The sequence below is a fragment of the Cyrtonyx montezumae genome, unplaced genomic scaffold (assembly GCF_038088225.1).
Source record: "Cyrtonyx montezumae isolate F1298 unplaced genomic scaffold, pur_monq_1.0 scaffold_3, whole genome shotgun sequence".
NCBI lineage: Eukaryota > Metazoa > Chordata > Aves > Galliformes > Odontophoridae > Cyrtonyx > Cyrtonyx montezumae.
The window spans coordinates 32,856,367-32,875,074 of NW_027072034.1; the positions used below are offsets into that span (position 1 = coordinate 32,856,367).

The window sequence follows — 18,708 nt, forward strand, 5'->3', positions numbered from 1 at the left end:
AAACTGATGGACCAGCTACTCAGTTGGCATTATAAAAGAAGACTTCTTTCAATTAAAATCCAAAGAAAGCCAGCAGAACAAATCACACAGACTGCAAGTTGCTTTGAAGGTAAGTGTATGAACCTTGCTGAGGACTGCAAGAAAAAACAAATGTTTCAGAGCCCTAGGAGGCCTACTAACTGTGACAGCCATGGGATTTACAGCTGCGATGTTCAACAGTTTCAGTGGGACCCATGAGTATCCCTGACACATGGGATCAGTGGTGTACAGATCTTTCTGAGTGTGAAATGTTTCAGGGCTGGTAGAAATGCTTTCTCCCACTGCAGGAAGCATGTTGGTTACTGCGATCAGCCCTGACACAACACTCCTCATCTCAACCCCTTCAGCATACCTAGATGTGGGAGCCTCTCAGAGCTTTCATCCTTGGTACTCTCTAAGGAAGCAGTAACTCATATATAGAGCTTGGATTTTTCCCACAGGATTGCACAAGGAAGATTTCTCAAAAGTTCTTTTTTAATTTTTTCTAGAAAAAAAAATAAAGTATAGAAATGCTTCAACAGGAAAACAATACAAAAAATTACAATGCAAAACAACATAATAAATATCCTAATAATAATTTACTAAAGATAGCTCACATTTACATGTGTGTGAAGTGCCATGTAGTTTTGCTGTGTCCGCATTCACTCTGCAGCCCTTCTCACTGTTCTAAAGTGAGCTATTGCTGGCTCAAGTGACAGTTCAGGGTGGTTTGCTGATGTAAAAGACAGTGTTCAACAATTTTCACCACTCCTAAAACTGCTGTCATTCCTCTGCAAAATTTATGCTATCAATGTACCAGTCTGAATAACCTTTGGAAAAATCCCTTTAGGCTGCAATTTCCCAATGCTTTAGTGGTATTCACAGGCATGTGGTAATGCATGTATTTCCAGAACTTCTTGTTCGGAGCTGTAGAAATAGAAGGCTTCCAGGTAATGACTGGTAAAATCCGAAGAGCCTTCTTAACTACTGGAGGCAAAGTCTCTGGCTCTTGGAAAGGCTGGAACTTTATTAAAACCAGTTTGATTTTTTTGTCTTCCAATGCACAGTTCACTGCTGCCTGCAGTTCGAAGATGTTCGGTCCACTGACATAGGCTGGGCTCAGAATGATTATTGTTCTTCTACTTTGTCTAATAGCTGTAACAACTTCATCTGTGTATGCTGGAGAAGAAAATACAGTTGTTATTGCATTGTGTATTGGACTATTTTTTATCAAAATCAGATCATTTAATGATGGATTATCACCAGAAATACAGAAAAAAAAAAAAAGAAAAAAAACCAGAAAAACATGTGTTGAGCAACCACATTAACCTTATAACCATCTGTGATCAGAGGGTACCTCTGCCATTCTTACACAGCCTTGAGAACATAACCAGATGCTCAAAAGGTGGAGGGCACAGCTGAGATCACAACCACAACACATTCAAGCAAGGTCTCAAAGGACACTTGGATTTTTGTCTGTCTCTCCCAGGGAGAGGTACTGACAACTTTCCAATTATTTCCAGGGGCACTGACCAAGGTGAGTCAGAAAGTAACTACTGAAAAATTCAGGGTCTCCTTTTCACAGAATGGAGCCTGCAAAGAAATTCTTGGAAGAGAAGCTTTGTATCAGCCAAGTACATCCTCAGCAACCACACTCCTTGGGTGAAAGGATCAGGTAAAAAGATCAAACACAGCAAAATACAAGCAGAAATTCCAGTGCAAAAAAAATACAATGCACTGAACTAGACCACAAGGTTTTTAGGAAAGCAGACAACAATTTTATAAGATACTGAAGACTTTATGCCAACCACAGGAACCTTACCTCCTCCTGGAAGAATATCTCTTTCAAGAATGCATAACTTGTATCCGTATTTGTTTTCAAGCATGTCTGGAAGTATCTCCAGGGCAAATTTTTCCTCACTCATGAAAGCAGAGTCACTTTCAGAAGAACTTGTTTTTGCATAGGACACAAAGGCATCAAATTCTTTGCCGTCTAAAAGAAAGAAACATATACATAAGTAACAGAGTATACATTAACAGGTATCTGAAGTATTCAGCTTCTTCTTTAACGCAACATTTCCATTTATGTTTTATTCATCTGCTTTCTGTTTAAGGAGACCCAACACAAATTGAAACTTATCAAGAAATCATGGAGAACAGCAGTTCAGTTACTCAAAGCCAAGTCTTTCTCCCCATTGTTTTCAGTGCTAGCAAAGCAAATGAGGATATTCCAGATGACCAATGCAAGAAAGTTTAAATTAGGCACCTTTCTTTTTTTGTATTTTTACACATATATTCCAGTTTTAACCAGTGGGATATCTAGCACATCCCAGGCAAATTCCATGCTTTAAGGAACAATTCCCATTCTTTTCTCTTATTCATCCAAATGCTGAGTCCAAAGATAGTCGTAAATGCACAACTTACTTTTTAAATATGGTGAATTTTGTTTTACAAAGCTGAAAAGCTGAGAGGAATAATGTTCATGAACATTAACAGTTTGTTAAAGATACAGTTTTCAGACACTGCTATGTTTCTAATCAGAGAGAAGAGTGGAAATTGCAAAGATTAAATCTGATTCAAATATAAGCTCAGAAACAGAGTACTACTGAAGTCCAGAACTTTGTTCCCATCTCATTAAAAGAATGCTTGCAATGTGCAGGTGCTTAATATATAAAGAACTCTCAGCTTTGAAACATTCTGGTACCAACATCATGAATTTCACCCATTCCTAACTATAAAACAAAAGAAATCTATTTGCTAAGTGAAATCTGAACTTCACTTGAGGAAAGAGGAAAGAGGACATAATAAATTGCACACTGATCTCAGTGCAGTTCCCCATATGAATGCTCCTAATTCCATTTGAGATGCCCTAAGGTTTGTTGATGAGACTGCTGAATTTTACATTGGTGCTAGTGAAGACCCAAATGTTTTGAAATAGTACAATATCCTCAGTCAAGTCTAATGACATCAGATAAATTTTTATTTAATCATTTGACTCGTATTCAATATCATCAAGAGAAACCATAAAGTAATTCAGCTGTTTAGCTTAGAATATTTCTACAGAGTGAGCCAAAGAGCTATCTAGCTATCTTTTACTGTCTTGACCACATTCCACAAAATGGGAACTGAGGCACCTAACCCCTGCACAGTCACCTAGGTAATAGTGTTACCCCTCCAAGCTAGCATCCTGATTTCTATCCTTAGATTCTAGATTAGGATCAGAAGGATCAGAAGAAATCATATGGAACTCTGGGAGCAAAGGAAATAAATGTGGAAAACTAATGACCTGCAAGAGTTCGGGTTGTACAGCTACAGTCATAACTAGTAGGTAGCAGAATATATATTATCAGAAGAAAACATAGGTGTGAAAATTTGGCTTGGAGGCTGAGACTATGATTAGACAATAAACATTATATCTCTTTTCTTCCCCACTGCTCCTGTCCATACGCTTCTTCCATTTCCATGTAAGAGTGTTGAAACTCTTGCTGTAACAGAAGAAGATCTGAGCACAGAATCTCTCTAGCTACTCATTATCTCCTGCTGGGCTATTTTACTGCTAAGTTGAGCCATTGTAGGCCCAAAAGAGTGAATCAGCAACAGCAAGCACACACGGCTAGGAGGTGAGGCAGTCGGTCACAAAAATGGTCCAGCTACACCCTGATCTGAAGAACCTTTGAACACTGTTTTTAAATAACAACAAATCCTTTGAAATACAAGCCAGATATTCTTCATTTCACCCATAGAGGTCACTGCAATCTTATTAGACAACCACCGTTGATAAATACATCACTTTTTCCCCCTTTTTTTAGCATTATTACTTCAATAACAAGTCAAAAATACATACATACTAAGCACGTTTTTTTCCAGAATAGGAGAACAGCTACTCTCTGAGAAACTTTTGAGACATATGTTTCAGATGCTCAAAGTGTTGGAAATGAAGTTAGTTAAGCAAAGTTACTGCAAAATTTGTCTACAAACAGCTTCTTCGCTGTTTCATTCTCCTTGTGGGAGAGGCAAGATATTTAAGAAATACATCTTAATTAGCTATGGAGGAAGACCAAGGGTTAGAGAGGTGTGAGATAAGGGATGACATCACTTCTGTTTTCAGCTAACAAATGAAAGGGTATAGAGATGATGGAGAGAAATTTCTCTGAGTTGCACAGTGATAACAGACACAAGCTGCAGTAAAGAAAATTCTCATTAGAAGGAAAAATAGTCCTGAGAGGTTGTGAATTCTCTGTCCTTGGAGGTGCACAAAATGTGATTGAACAAGGTCCTGAGCCATTCAGCCTAGGCAAAATGATATCAATTTTTTTGCTTTGTTGTTCTATGAGCAAACCATTTCAAATCTCAAGTAAATTGATACGCATCCACACAAAGTGAGGACAGAATCCTGCAGCTGGGAATGCCTTTGCAGTGAGTCAACTTCAGACAAAAAACTTGCCGGGTAGGCACAGTTAGTCTGCACACTTCATGCCCCCATGCTGTAAATGGGGCTGCGTGAATGCAGTACACAAAGTTTAGGAGCAGGACAGAAGGCACAAGAGATTCAAAGTTGTCTTGAACTTCAATGTACAAATCTTGTCAGGTCTGTCTCTGTCCTGCTGACAAATGTTGTAAGGTCTAAGGGGACTTTCCAGAGGTTCTTAAATCAATCTGCTACTGAGCATAGGGGAAATTTTAAGTGATTTCCCAAATCACTTTTGATAGATATCCTAGGGCTCACAACAATACTTTCCAAAAAGGCAGTCAATTGATTCACTGTGCATGTATTTATAGATATATAGATAAATCTATTTCATATTCACACATAATTGAAACACACCTATGGAAACACAAAATCAAACTCATATGTCTCAAGATGCGTCAGGGCTCAAGGACTTCTAGAAAAATTTCCTTGGGTAATTTCTATCAGATTTATTTAAACCCACTTAAGAAAATTAAATGCTAAATTCATTGAAGTAGGCACTATGATTTCTGATACATTTTTTCCTGCCTAATATGGTGGAGGCCTATTTTAGCAGAGGTGAGGCAATGCTACTACAGACACTTGAAATTTGAACAAGTTGATCAATGATGTAAAATTGTGATAGTCAACATAACTTTTGAAAAGGAAAAACTGTCCAAATCACACTTCTAAGTTTGTGTCCCTCATTATCTTATTTCACAGAACCACAGGCTGGCTGAGGCTTGCAGAGCCCTCTGTCCCCTTCTGGTCCATCCCCTCTTCAGCAGGGCCACTCAGAGCAGGGTGCCCAGGGCCATGGCCAGGCTACTGCTGGCTCCATTTCCAAGAAGGAGATCTCACAGTCTCTGGGCAGCCTATGCCAGTGCTATTTGCCTATATGGCAATGCCTATGCCATTACCCACACAGCACAGAAGTGCTGCCTCGTGTTTAGAGGGAATCTCCTGCGCTCCAATTTGTGCCCATGGCCTCTTGTCCTGGAACTGAACAGCACTGAAAGGAGCCTAGCTTCATCCTCTTTACACCCTTCCCTTAATCATTGGTACACATTGATGAGATCACCCAATGTCACCTCTTCCAGGCTGAACAGGTCCAGATCTCTAAGATCCTCCTCAGAAAGTAATCTACTTCTTTGATCATCTTTGTAGCCCTCCATTGGACTTCCTTCAGTATGTCCATGGCTCTCATACTGGGAGGACTAGAACTAGACAGTGCTCCAGGTGAGACTTCAGGAATGGTGAGTGAAGAAGAAAGATCATCTCTTAACCCACTGGCAATATTTTGCTAAATTCAGCCAAGAATACTGTTAGCATTCTTAGCAGCTAGGGCACATATTTGACTCACATTCAACTTGGTATCCCTCAGGATCCTAAGGTCCTTTCCTGCAGAGCTGCAGAACAGGGTTATTAAGAAAACTGAATTATGGGATTAGTTCACACCAATTTAACTCACACAACAGAAGACAACAGAAAAAAAAAAAAAGTGGAGAATAGTAAAATTATACCATGTTTCTTACCTCCTGTAGTTTCATTGTGGACCACATAGCTTCGGTACATCAGCACTATTTCAATCCAGTGCTGGTAAATAAAGGCAGTGCACAAAAGGAATGCAAAGAGAATAGAAATGGCACTGCACAGTATGTACAAGAAAAACACTGCAGAAAGAAAAGGGTTTATCTTAAGTCAGACTTTCCAATATAGATGAAAAGCTCAGTTCACAAAAAGAGACAAACTAGCTCACAGTCTTCATTCCTTCCTTTCTTGCAAGCGTTAGAGAAGTCAGGAATTCATTTAGCTGCAAATTTCAGCGCAGTGTTTCAGCCTGCTACCAGGGATTGTTCTTAAACTGTATCTCCTTGTGAGTTTGAGAAGCCAATTTATGATCAAAGGTATAGAGAAAACAATCTATTGTACACTCAGTGGAGCTGAAAATAATAATTGCTTAAGATGGAAAATACACACTTAGCTGCACACAGAGATTTCCTGTGCCACCCTAGGGATGAATGTCCACTGCAAACTATAGTTCAAATGAGAGAGTGGTTTAACTTCCACAGTGATTCTCTTTTTCACCTTTACTTGAAAGGCTGCCATATTTGTATCAGGTACAGCATAAACATGCATGCTAAGGACTGGGGAAACAAACAGAACTATCCTATGAAGATCAATACTACTACTTCGGCTCAGTTTTGTAGATTATTTATTACCACTCAAAAACATTACTTTTCCCTCTCTTCAGTTTCCACCTGGCCCATCTACCAGTAAGTCCCCATGTGCCGCCATCCCTCTGAGTAGTCGTCAGAATAATGTAGCATTCTGGCAAATCAAACTTGTTCCATCCAGCATCATTAAACTTCTGCCTCCGGTTAAAATGTATCCATGTCAATGGGGAGGAAATCTGTAGCAGTGAGTAAATCAAAACGTGTCTTTAAGGGCAAGAAGTCCTCCATCTGGTTTTACCTCTCTGTTTTTTTCTCAGTTGGATCACAGCAGTAGCATTCCCCACAGAATTTTCAGCAAAGCAGATGAAGTTGCTTCTGAGGTCCCTCTCAGTAACTTCTTCCAGTTTAGCAACATGACGAAGTACACATCCCTTTAAAGATCTTAGACAAACACTAAAGAGAAAAAGTATGTATTTGCATTATACCTTTGCTGTTCATACAATCCCCAAATGTCTTATATACAGAGAAAGAGGAACTTAGCAACATCTTAACATTTAACTTGAAGTATTAACAGAAATGCAATACTCTGGTTTGGAGCCTCCATTTGTGTGGTTGCTTTTTTTTTTTTTTTCATCATGAGAAGATAATGGAATCAAAGGTCTGCAGGCTAGGTTTATTCCTATTTCAAGAATTTTTGCTCAGCAAAATAATTAATCCCTTGCTTAGCTTTAAATATATTGGTCTTTTTGACTTTCATAAGATTATCTGAATTTTCCTAAGATTTTGAATACCCCCCCCCCCCCCCCCCCCCAGTAGAGGTGTAAAGAAGTTAAGCTTCAAAAAGGAGCTCTAAGAGACAACAAGCTGAGAAAAAAGTCATAAAGCACCATTTCTTTCCCAGGGATAAAAGCCCTAAGGACAGGATAAACAAATAAAACAAAAATGAGGAACTGAAGAACAGAAAATGAAATGGGAACAATTTGAGTGCCTTCAGAGTTGAGTGCCACTTAAGAATACACTGGTTTTCTGAGTCTCAGTGTTTCTCTTTGGAAGCCACAGTATATTTGTCTCTGGATCATCTCACACAGGCCACATGTCATGCCACTGTTGGCCAGCATGCCAAGATGATTGGACTGGGTCCAAAGAAAGGCAACAAGGCTTGTAAAGGGCTTGGGGAGTATGCCCTATGAGGACTGACTGAAGGGGCTGTTTAGTCTGGGGAAAAGGAGACTGAGGGGAGACATTATTACTCTCTCCAAATACCTGAAAGGTGATTGCACTGAGAGCGGGGTTGGTCTCTTCTCACTGGTGACAGGTGACAGGATGAGGGGAAATTGTGCTGGGGGAGGTTTAGTTTGGATATCAGGAAAAACTTCTTTACAGAAACAGTTGCTAATCACAGGGAGGTGGTTCAGTCACCATCCCTGAAGGTGTTTAAAATCCATTTGGATGTGGTGCTCAGGGACATGATTCAGTGGTGGGTTGTTAGGAGTTAGGGTAGTATGGTTAGGTTGCAGTTGGACTTAATGATCTTGAAGGTCCTTTCCAACCTGAGCAATTCCGTGATTCTATGATTCTATGACAGTGAACCATGGTTCTGTCTCCACTAGCCCAAGAGTCATGAGCATGATTATGGGCAGTAAATTTGAGGATTCAACCTGTGCTAAAGATCTGTTTAGAATGGTTTATTCATTTGTATTTTGAAGGGAAAAAAATGCATTTACAAATAAATTCACACACAAAGCAACTACTTTCACAAACAAAGTTAAAACTTGGTAAGAAAAAGCATTAAATAGTTAGGAAAATTCAGAAGTTCTCTCCTGAATTTCACAAAGCTAAAAGTTTGGAAAGACAAATATTAAAAAGCTGAGCATTCAAAAATTAAAAAAAATCCAAATGTCATGAATTTAGGAGTACAGTTTCAGAACTGAATCTATCTCATGGGTATGTGAATCTATCTCTGTGTATTAGATATTAACATTTATTATGTCTTTCCCATGTGTCTCCTATGAGGAACTTGATTTTAACAGTGTCTGCAGGGATTTTGTTTCCCAGTGCATAGAAAGATGACACAGAACTGAGTAGTAAAAGATATGCTTGTATCACCTCCACTATATTCCTTGCTCAAGTTGGACACTGTATATGTGAATGAGACAGGTAAGTACAGGAAGGAAAGGGAGACATAGAGAAAATTCAAGTCATCCCAGTTGACAGCAGGTTCAGTGTGAATCAGCAGCCTTCACTGGTAGCCAAAAGGATAAACTCTATTTTGGCATGCATTAGGTACAGTATAACCAGCCATTCATAAAAGATGATTTTTATGTTACATATTAGAGTTGGTGCAGCCTCATCATGTGTATTGTATGCCATTATTGTTAGCATCTTTGATGAACCAAAGCTGGTAGCAGGGCTGAAGACATGTCCTGTGAGGAGAGGCTGAGGGCATTGGGCTGTCTAGTTTGGAGAGGAGGAGTCTGAGAAATGACCTCCCTTCTCCCTGCAGTGTCCTGAGGAAGGGAAGCAGAGGCAGGTGCCTGACTCTGCTCCTGGGAATTGATGGCAGGATGGAATGGCACAAAGCTGCACCAGGGGAGGGACAGGCTGGGTGTTAGGAACAATTTATTTGTTGTAAAAGAGCTCAAACAATGGAACAGGCTTCCTGGAGATGTGATTCGTGCCCCACACCTGCTAGTGTTCAAGAGGCATTTGGATAATGCCCTCATAAGTTCATAAGTTCATAAGGTTGGAAAGGACCTATAAGATCATCTAGTCCAACCATCCTCCTATCACTATCTCTACCCAACTACTAAATTAAGTCCTTTAGCACCTCATCTAAACGCTTCTTGAACAGCGCTAGGGATGGTGCCTCAACCACCTCCCTAGGCAGGCCATTCCAGTGCCTGACCACTCTTTCAGAAAAGAAATGCTTCCTCAGGTCTAATCTAAATCTTCCCCGGCACAACTTGTGGCCATTCCCTCTCGTCCTGTCGTTATTTATCAGGGAGAAGAGGCCCACCCCTTCCTCAATAACATCCTTTCATTTTATGTCAATTCTGATGTGGTCAGACAGTTTTACTCACTGATCTTTGAGAGTCTCTTCTAATTGTTCTATTCTGTTCCGTTCTATTCTTTAAGATCACAGGAAACCTCTCCCCTATATGGCACTCTTCAGTGGGGTCTGGCTAATTCTTGCCAGGGAAGATTTGCAGAGTCCTGAATTCAGTTCTCTGTGCCCTCAGGCTGACCTAATGCACATAGCTCAATAATAACAGCCTAGCTTTTGAGGCACACACATTTCTGTGTCACAGAGAACTGGTCTACGGTACTGTTTCACTAAATCTGGTTTATTCCCCACCTGGAACAGATTTCAGAGAGATGGAATGAATTGTCAGCGAGGCACAACAGAGGGAGCACACAAAAACAACTGATGCAAGCACAGGGAGCCAAGCACCATTCATGGTGAAATTGGCTGTGAGCTAAAGCTTTAGGAAAAAAAGTTAAGATTATGCAGAAATTATCGAGTTCTTGAGTGTATGGCCATATCATATTTTGAACATATGTTTCTGTATGTAAATGTGCTCACCTACAGACACAATAACATGTCAAAGGACAGATGCTCCTGAGTTCCCTTCAGTAAAATTACATATTAAGTAAAGCTCTTGTGGAAGGATTTTTACAGTTGAAGACAGCATAATAACACTACTATTGTGTTTCTTTCTTACCTTGTTTCCTGGTTCAATTTCTCATTTATATTTTCTCTGTTGTTTCTTTTCCATGTTACTCTCCTATGAGTACCTCTTTCAAACCCAAACTGTACCCGGCATTCCAGTTCAAGGGGCTTTCCTGAAATAAATTAAGATAGGAAAAGTGTGCATGGAAGTCACTGGAACATTTTTCTCTTTAACAGTCTGGGATCTGTATAATGCTTACATTAATATTCATAAATACATGAACAAAGAAAAAATTTTATAGAAATTTTCTCATACTCCAAAAAGCAAAGTTATTTTGTTTTATCAAGATCTATTATCATCTACAATTATCTCAGTTGAACATTTTCTTTCACTATCAGAGAAAGAACAAACTTACCAATCTCTGCTTCAAGGATCACCACACCACTGGGATGCAAGATGTTTGGTGGATGGATAGTGTTTTTTGCTGCAATTAACAGGACTGCTATTAATAATTGTAATGCTGTTGCCAATGCCAGTGACCAGAGAAAACATTTCTAAGGTTTATCTTTTTCTGATGCTAAGTGGAATTTTGATATCTCAGTCCAAGGTGATGATTTACAGTTGTTAAGCTGAGAGTTCATGGTATGAAAGCTTTGGCTACAAAACATTCACAGCTACTACTACTGCTATGTCAGTAGCTGAACTGGGGAGCTCAGCATCCGTACTGCACCTGAGGTTATTTAAGACTCAGAAACAAGGATCCCCTTTGCAACTCCCCCCTGAGGGACCCAATCCCCACACTAGTTCCCTGCCAAGCTCCAGTCCATATCCACTAAGCATGCACGCAGGACATTAACTCCTTATTCACACTTTAAATACACAGCACAGGTACTTTCATTAAAATACCATGTTGTGGTTTTTTTTCTAAGCATGGGTTGATAAAGAGCATGGATAACGACACCCAGTTTTATAAACAGCTATCCAGGCTGTGAGAAAGTGAAGGCATGAGGGGCCTAAAACTCACAGCTCTGATACTCTAGGGAAGTCTCATACTGCAGGAAATGTTGAAATGTTGCCACATAAAAGCTTCTGTTTTGTTTGTTTGTTTGTTTGCTTGCTTGCTTGTTTGTTTTCTCCTTTTAACTACACTGAAGCAGAGAAAGCTGGAGCCCATCTACTTCTGGATACAAAATGGATGCATCTATGCCACATTGCAGTAGTTCTCCGTACTAAAAGACAAGGCCTGAAGGAAGAGGTCATACAGGCAGTAATGCAGCTTCCAGATAGCATGCAAAAACAGAGTGTTGTTGTCTTTGCTGTTACTTAGATTGCTCTCAGGTCCCATATTTCCTCTGACACAAAATGTGAAAAAATGAAGATGTCATGCATTGCAAAAGAAAACACTGTGTCATGCAACACAGTGAAGGGGATTGTCTAACTCCTACTTTCACATAAGCCACCACTTCAAGGGACACCTGTAGGACTGAGATACAGTGTTATATTCCACATCTGACAAGCTAATTAGCATTCTTTCCTCCTGATATTCAAATATCTTTCCAACACTGCACATACAATGCATGGAAAACATTGGCACGAGTAGTGGTTTCATGAATTCTACTCTCAGAGATATAAATCCTTGTATATGTTTGATTAGCACTGTTAGGAAACAAGGCAGAATAAGATCTTTACATCTATGGTATTTACTAAATTTATTACTAAACACTGAAGGTCCTAGTCATTGTCCAGAGATGTCCTCAGAATTCTTGGAAGTGAATTTTAATATAATTTTTATAATCTTTCGGAACAAGAAATACATTGAGTACTAAAGAATAGAGAAAATATATTTTTGAAGTATTTCATACATAGTTACAATATTACTCACCAATTACTTCTACTGTAACTGCAGTTCTTATTGTCCATTGGGTAGTGTTGTCAAATACAGTATAATCACATACATATATTCCAGCATCTTGAACATAAGTTGTTTTCAAGTAGATTTCATTATCCACAAGCTTTAGGCTTTTCCTGGTTTCCCTGTATTCTACCTGACGGCCATTCTAACAACAATAAATAGTATCAAAGAATTAAATGCCTTCTTGTTGACATTGTCACTGTTGCTGTTAAACTACATTTGAAGATATTAGGAAGGAATTGACACTGACAGTAGAGTTAAGCCAAACTTTTTTTGCCGAAAACCAAAAATATTGCAAATTAAATTTTAAAAATTCATCAGCTATAATATGTGAATATCAGTGCCTGTAAAAAATATATATCTTTAATATTTGTGTTTGCTGAGAGGTATGTAAAATGACAAACCTAGAATAAACTAAATTCACATAACAAAAGGTCAAAGAAGAGGATCACTATTTTGTATATTTACAGGCTGGATATTTTTATTTTTGTAAATAAATAATTTTGAAACCAGTTCCACATATTTTTATAAGAAAACAAACAAACAAACAAACATGGGTTTGAATTGTACGAGATTGATAGCATTGTTACTATTTTCAAAAGTACGAATGCAATTTTTTAAAAAGTATCCCTAGTAATCAGTTTAATTTAGGTCAAATCTCTAGGGACACTAGGAATTTTCCTTAAGACAAATTTATGAAGCAAAATCCACTAATGCAAAATGAGGTAAAGACACACCTCTTATAAAGTTTGAAAGTAAATTAAGAATAGCTTTGTCTAGATGATGATTCTGTTTGATGGAATAAATATTATAAATAAAACCAGGTAGTAAAATAAACAATTGAATTTTCAGTAATTTTTGTTTGCTTATACAGTACAGGTTTAGATAGAATATTACAAATATTATGAACAAAGCAGGAATAACTTTTAGCTTGCAAGTACTTCAGAAGTCATTTGAAAAAGACTAGGTCAATAATTTCTTGTTGGGATGGTATTTCATTAGAAACAGGGGTCTTGGAAAGAACAATTTGAAATATTAATATTAAAATAAATTTGTTTCTAACAACGCTGATTTTTCTTTCACGTATTTGATATTGTCAGGATTTCAAATGTCAAATTTAACAATTTTAAATTTCAACAGAGTCAATTTTGTAAATAACCATTTGATTCTCAGTTACCACAATTAGTTGAAAAGAAAGAATTTTTATACTTCTGCTTCTTATTGCAATCACAGTTAACTCCTTTAAAAATCTTCTTTACAGACCAATAGATAGGAAGTCATGATTCTGCCTTTGGGCTGAGTAACTCAGTCTGAATTGTTTGTCAAAGAAGAGGTTGAGAATCCACAGCACAAGAGCACCAACTATGCCAAACTGTATCTCCACTGCACTTCAGAATGCTTAGAAGACTGACTCTTACCTTGTACCATCTTACATCCACTTTACCTATATGGCTGTAGCATTTTGTCCCAGGACAAGTTATCGAATTCCCACTGCCAGCAAGAAGATACAGTGTGTTCATACCGTAGCCTGAACATTTTGCCTCTGCCTTTGTTTGAACCTCCAGAACAATTTTGAGACATGGGATTTTTTCACTGAGTGATACATTAAAAAAAAAAAAGTTACACTTTTAATATATAAAGCAAACAAAATACATCAATTCTTATCCAGAAATATAAGCCCTTTGCCCCATTACATACCGTATCATGCAGATATAGATTCCAGAAGCATTATTCGTTACTGGTTTAAACCAAAGCGCGTCCCCTTGCAGAGTAATGCTAGAGCTTTCCTTGACAGCTTTAAGATGCCCTTTGTCTTTCTGATGCCAGAACCATTTCACCTCATGTTGCTTTAGAACTGAGTTGTTATAAATGTTGGTAGCATCTTTGTCTGGCAAAGCACATTGTAGAACAAACTCTTCCTCACTAATTGCACGATACCATAATTGAGGCTTTACATGGAAACATCCTGAAAAGCGGGAATATATAATATCAGTACCACCTGAAAAGAGCACACAGCAGTTATGTCTAAAAAAATGAAAAAAGAAAAATAAGAATACTAAAAGGAATACAGTTTTCCCTTTCTTCATGCTAGGTGTTCTTTTTTGTTTGTTTGTTTGTTTGTTTGTTTTTTCATATGACTGTTGGACTAATGACTAACTTTGACCAAATATTTTCCTTAAATATGGAACTGATCGAAGTTCTCAAAGACTTGTTCAAAAGTTGTCAATTGTTTATCAGACCTTTTTCAAAAGCCTAATATGAAAATGGCTTAAGACTTTTAGTGAACCGAAGATTTTCATGTGGATACTAACCTGTTAAACCTCATCTCTGTAGAAAAGCCAGTGTAGCTCTCCTAGTTTCTCTCATATTAATGGAGAAGGGAGTAAGATATACCTGTGAAGAAGTAGAGCCTGCCTGCCTTGCTCCCTAATTAAGGTAAAATTGACAAGCATTTCATTTTCCTCTCATTGCTTCCAAATCTTTCCCCTTAGATGTTTCAGTAACTATGTCTAAAAATATATTTCAGTTTCTGAATGCTGTGGTCACACATTCTAACCCCAAATTCTCAGAAGGTTGACCAACCTCCTGGCAGACAGTATGTAGTAACCCCTGGAAGAACGTTGGTAGGATTTCATACCGTAGAAGGGAGCACATGAACTCTTTGGTTCCTTGCATGCCCCCATGGCAAATCCTTTGTAGTTTTGGTTTCTCACTGCAAGTGGAATTGACTAAGCTCTTCCGGATGGATAGATTGTATGGGTGGAAGACTCAGATAAATTGGCCTCACCCTGCCTTTGCTTTCCACCTCCCACATGGTTGGACCAGCTGCTGGAGACTTCAGGAGTTATAAAAATAATAATGTTCCATGAGGTTACCAGAAATTCTCCTTAACATTTGTCCTTTCCTTTTCATTGGGGAACTGAATTTAGCATCCTATATAGACTCAACTGTACTACCTTTACCTGAAAGCCTTCAGAAAGGTTAGAAACATCTGATTAAAAAACCTGATACAGGCTCAAACTGGTGTAGGAAAAGCTCATGAAGTCATGGCAAGAGGTAATCCGTTTCTCTAAGCTTTCAGCAAATATTGCAACCACCAAAACCCACCAAAGCAGATTTCTTACCTGGCAAATTAATCCCTCTAACTTCTGTTCCAGTGACAAACAGTACTAGAATACAGTAAAAAGGAAGCATCATCTTCTTTATCAAATTGGGTTGGTATTCTGAGACATCTTCTTTAAGAATCATCTTGCTTTCTGTAAAAGGGAAAAACAGGCATTTTTTGCAAATAATAAAATGGTGAGATGGGATGTTAAATATGTACCTTATTGTGCAGCTCTATGAACATTAGCAGACAGTATTTCATAGATACAGCGTGTTTTAAAAATGCAGTTTGCAGTGCTCTTCCTGCTCATATCATTTCATACAAATGCAAGATAAATAGTATACAAGAATTCACAAAACCTCTTTAAAATATCTTGCATCGATATATTTATTGATATATGTAACATATATCTTACATACGATACAGATAATCATTATATATGCATATATCTTCTGCATCACAGTACTGTGCTGCTTGAATGACCTTAGAGAGCTGCAGAACAGGGAAACATCCACACCATCATTAGGTATCAGTTCCATGCTGTGCCATTTGTGAGCCGAGAGTGGGGAGCTCCTAACATCCAGGGGATCTGGAGCAGGTCCACAAAGAGTCTTACATTAGAACCTCCTGACCAAGGTGAAATCCCAAACCCTGTTGTAGGAATTATTCTGCCTCTTCCACACAGAGGCTTGTGCTGTGTCCCACAGCCTTACCAGCTGTGGGTATAGAGAGAAAGCAGGCTGTCCAGCATTCATCTTCAACAGCTCTGGCTGAATTTGGGCAATGAGTTAGAACATCTCCAGTGCCTGTGATTGATGTGCCTTATTTGGGATCTCAGCAAGTTATAACACACCCTTTGCTCACATTGTGCAACTGAGACCTCAAGGATTTTTTTTTTTGCTCTTTGGGCTGTAAAGTGACTGCATTTACGCAGCTGCTAGAGAGACACTGAGTCAGCCTGAGGGAAAAAAAAAGAAAAGGACAGGTAAGGGCTAGTCCCTAGTCTGTAAGCATCTTATGTAAATCAGAACCAACTCAAACAGGCGGGCATTGAGAGATCATCCAGGGCACCATGAGTTGGCAGCCTAGATGAGGAGAGCTCACACTGCATGTTTTCAGGAAGCTAAACCATACTGAGAGGAGCACTTTAGTCACCGTACTGTTCAACATGTCTCTATTCCTTACAAGTGAATGGAACAATCTATTTTTACACTCAGAGGTCATATAGGGTAGGCTCATTTGTTTGTCTAAACCCATCCTGGTGCTTATAGACTGACAAATATCATCATATACATTTTAAAAACATCATGAAACTCCAAGACAGTATGCCAATTTGAATAAGGAGGCAGAGTATCACTGGGTAAAAGCCCTCCGAAACTTTAGAAAGACTGTCATCCACTGCATAAGGATGAATGGATCCCAGCTCTTGGATATGGTTTTAAGGCAGCCATAAAATATGGATCATCTCTCAAAGCGTTCATTAGTGCTGCATCTCTGAATAAAGCAATGTCAGTGTTCTGAGTTACGTCACCCACTAGTCCATGTGGCAAAGGCATACTGGTGCCACTAGCTAGCAGAACCCAAGTGCCTTCTTTGAGGTTCAGTGCTGAATTCCCTTGAGCAGGAGAGTCGATGCAATGGCTCACTGTTGCCAAAGGGATATGGTCTCATCTGTCACTCTGTCCTACCTCACCCATCTCTCTTCATCCTAAACAAACTGTCTAACCCTAGTTACAGCTACAGTTGTATTTCATGCCTCAGTTCAATTTGCTAAGCCATTAGAAGATGGCTTAGAAGCTGTGAAAAGAAGCTGTGAAAAAGAAGAACACATTAGAAGCTGTGGAAGCACTGATTTTCCAGCTGCTCATTTGTCCTTAATCAGGGACAAGCAGGATGTATGTAGCAAAACCATACTGAGCAACAATTCACAAGGCATTTAATGTCAGTGATGAATAATGTTGTGTTCAACAGTTTATTTCCATGCTAACAACCCTCTCCTCATGTTCAAAGGGTCACCATGACTGGGAAGAAGTGGGAAAGGAAGGGTTAAATAATGAATGTAGTATCCTTGGTCAGCAATTTGCATAATTCTCTGAAGTATTCTGCAAGCAATGGAAAAATACATTGCCACCAAATGTTTTGTGCTAACTTGACACTTATTAGAGAACCGCACAGCCATCATGACAGCATGTGAGATTTAGAAGTGTGATCTTGCAAATGTGCTAGATAGAAAGAGGGAAATTCACAGCTGAAACAAACAACAATTACCAAAAGAAGGGGCTTCTTGAAAAAGGATTATCTTAAATGACCATTCAAGTTTGTTTACACTGTGGGTGGACTCAAGGTGATTCAGTGACTTAAAATATTCAGTGACTTGCTTTTGTCTTGTCAGTGTTTGCCAGAAAAACAAAGCAGTCTTCCCCCAGGCAACATATTACCTACCTATCTGTCTTCCCTTGCCATGTGTGCATCCCTCTTATCATATCAGCAATTTAAGAAGCCATTTCACTGGAAAGCAACATATGCAAAGAAGGCTAATGTGGTTTTAAAGGAAGTTCCTGTGGTAAAACAATGTAAAAGAGAAGAATAAGAGCCTCAGAAAACGATGAAACTAATGAAAGTCACTTCAGTCTCAGAGTTAACAATTTATATCAGTTGTATTCGATTTACATCAAAAAGGCAAAGATAATCTGATTCTAAATGTAAGATTACAAATATTACAATTACAAGAGAAAAAAAATTCACTGAGCCTATAAAGTAAAAAATAGTCTAGTTTTTTTTTCCTCAAGTAATTAAAAACACTTTACTTTAAAATGTGTATTAAAAGACAATAAAAATAACTCACCTGTAAGTGGGCGTGGGGGCAGGGGGGGACATAGGAGGGCAGAGGGGTTAGAGGAGGACTAAAATCTAGAATTAGAAAAAGAGATTATCTGAAAATCTTACCTGCACATCTTACACTACGTGGTACGAGTTGTGGTTAGGTTTAGCTGAACACTGTTGAGTCTCTGTTTCCTTTACAGGAATTTCCTCTACTTCAGTGTCATCATCCCTTCCTTTTTCGGTTTAATTGCTTTAGGTTCAAGGTTTCTGGGTAATTTTCTTGTAAAAATATGGGGGAGAAAAGGTTGCCTCTGCTAAAAAATCAAAGATGTCTGAGCTTTAAATTCTTTACTTGCACTGCATTTAAAAGTGCATTGGACTGAAATCTTTCTGCATGACACAAAGAGGCACTGTATGAGGGCTGCAACACATTATTACTATCTTTCTGTGCCCACACATTTCAGTCTTACTGGCAAGCCCTAGTGGGACTTTGCAGAAAGAGAAAATGTAACCCTGGTGAATATGAGCTTCCAGTGACATCCCTGTTGGACCTG

General features: G+C 38.7%; 1 protein-coding gene across 1 annotated transcript; it reads right to left on the reverse strand.

The window, feature by feature from the left end:
* Positions 1 to 611: 611 nt before the first annotated feature.
* Positions 612 to 18,303, reverse strand: IL18RAP (interleukin 18 receptor accessory protein). Its single transcript, XM_065741118.1, has 11 exons — positions 18,278 to 18,303; positions 15,351 to 15,482; positions 13,924 to 14,191; positions 13,644 to 13,818; positions 12,196 to 12,370; positions 10,729 to 10,797; positions 10,365 to 10,485; positions 6,941 to 7,095; positions 6,001 to 6,138; positions 1,841 to 2,011; positions 612 to 1,197 (listed from the first exon to the last, which is right to left on the reverse strand). The coding sequence occupies exons 2-11, from the start codon at positions 15,472 to 15,474 to the stop codon at positions 827 to 829; spliced, it is 1,767 nt and encodes a 588-aa protein (XP_065597190.1). The 5' UTR covers positions 15,475 to 15,482; positions 18,278 to 18,303; the 3' UTR covers positions 612 to 826.
* Between the last annotated feature and the right edge of the window lie 405 nt (positions 18,304 to 18,708).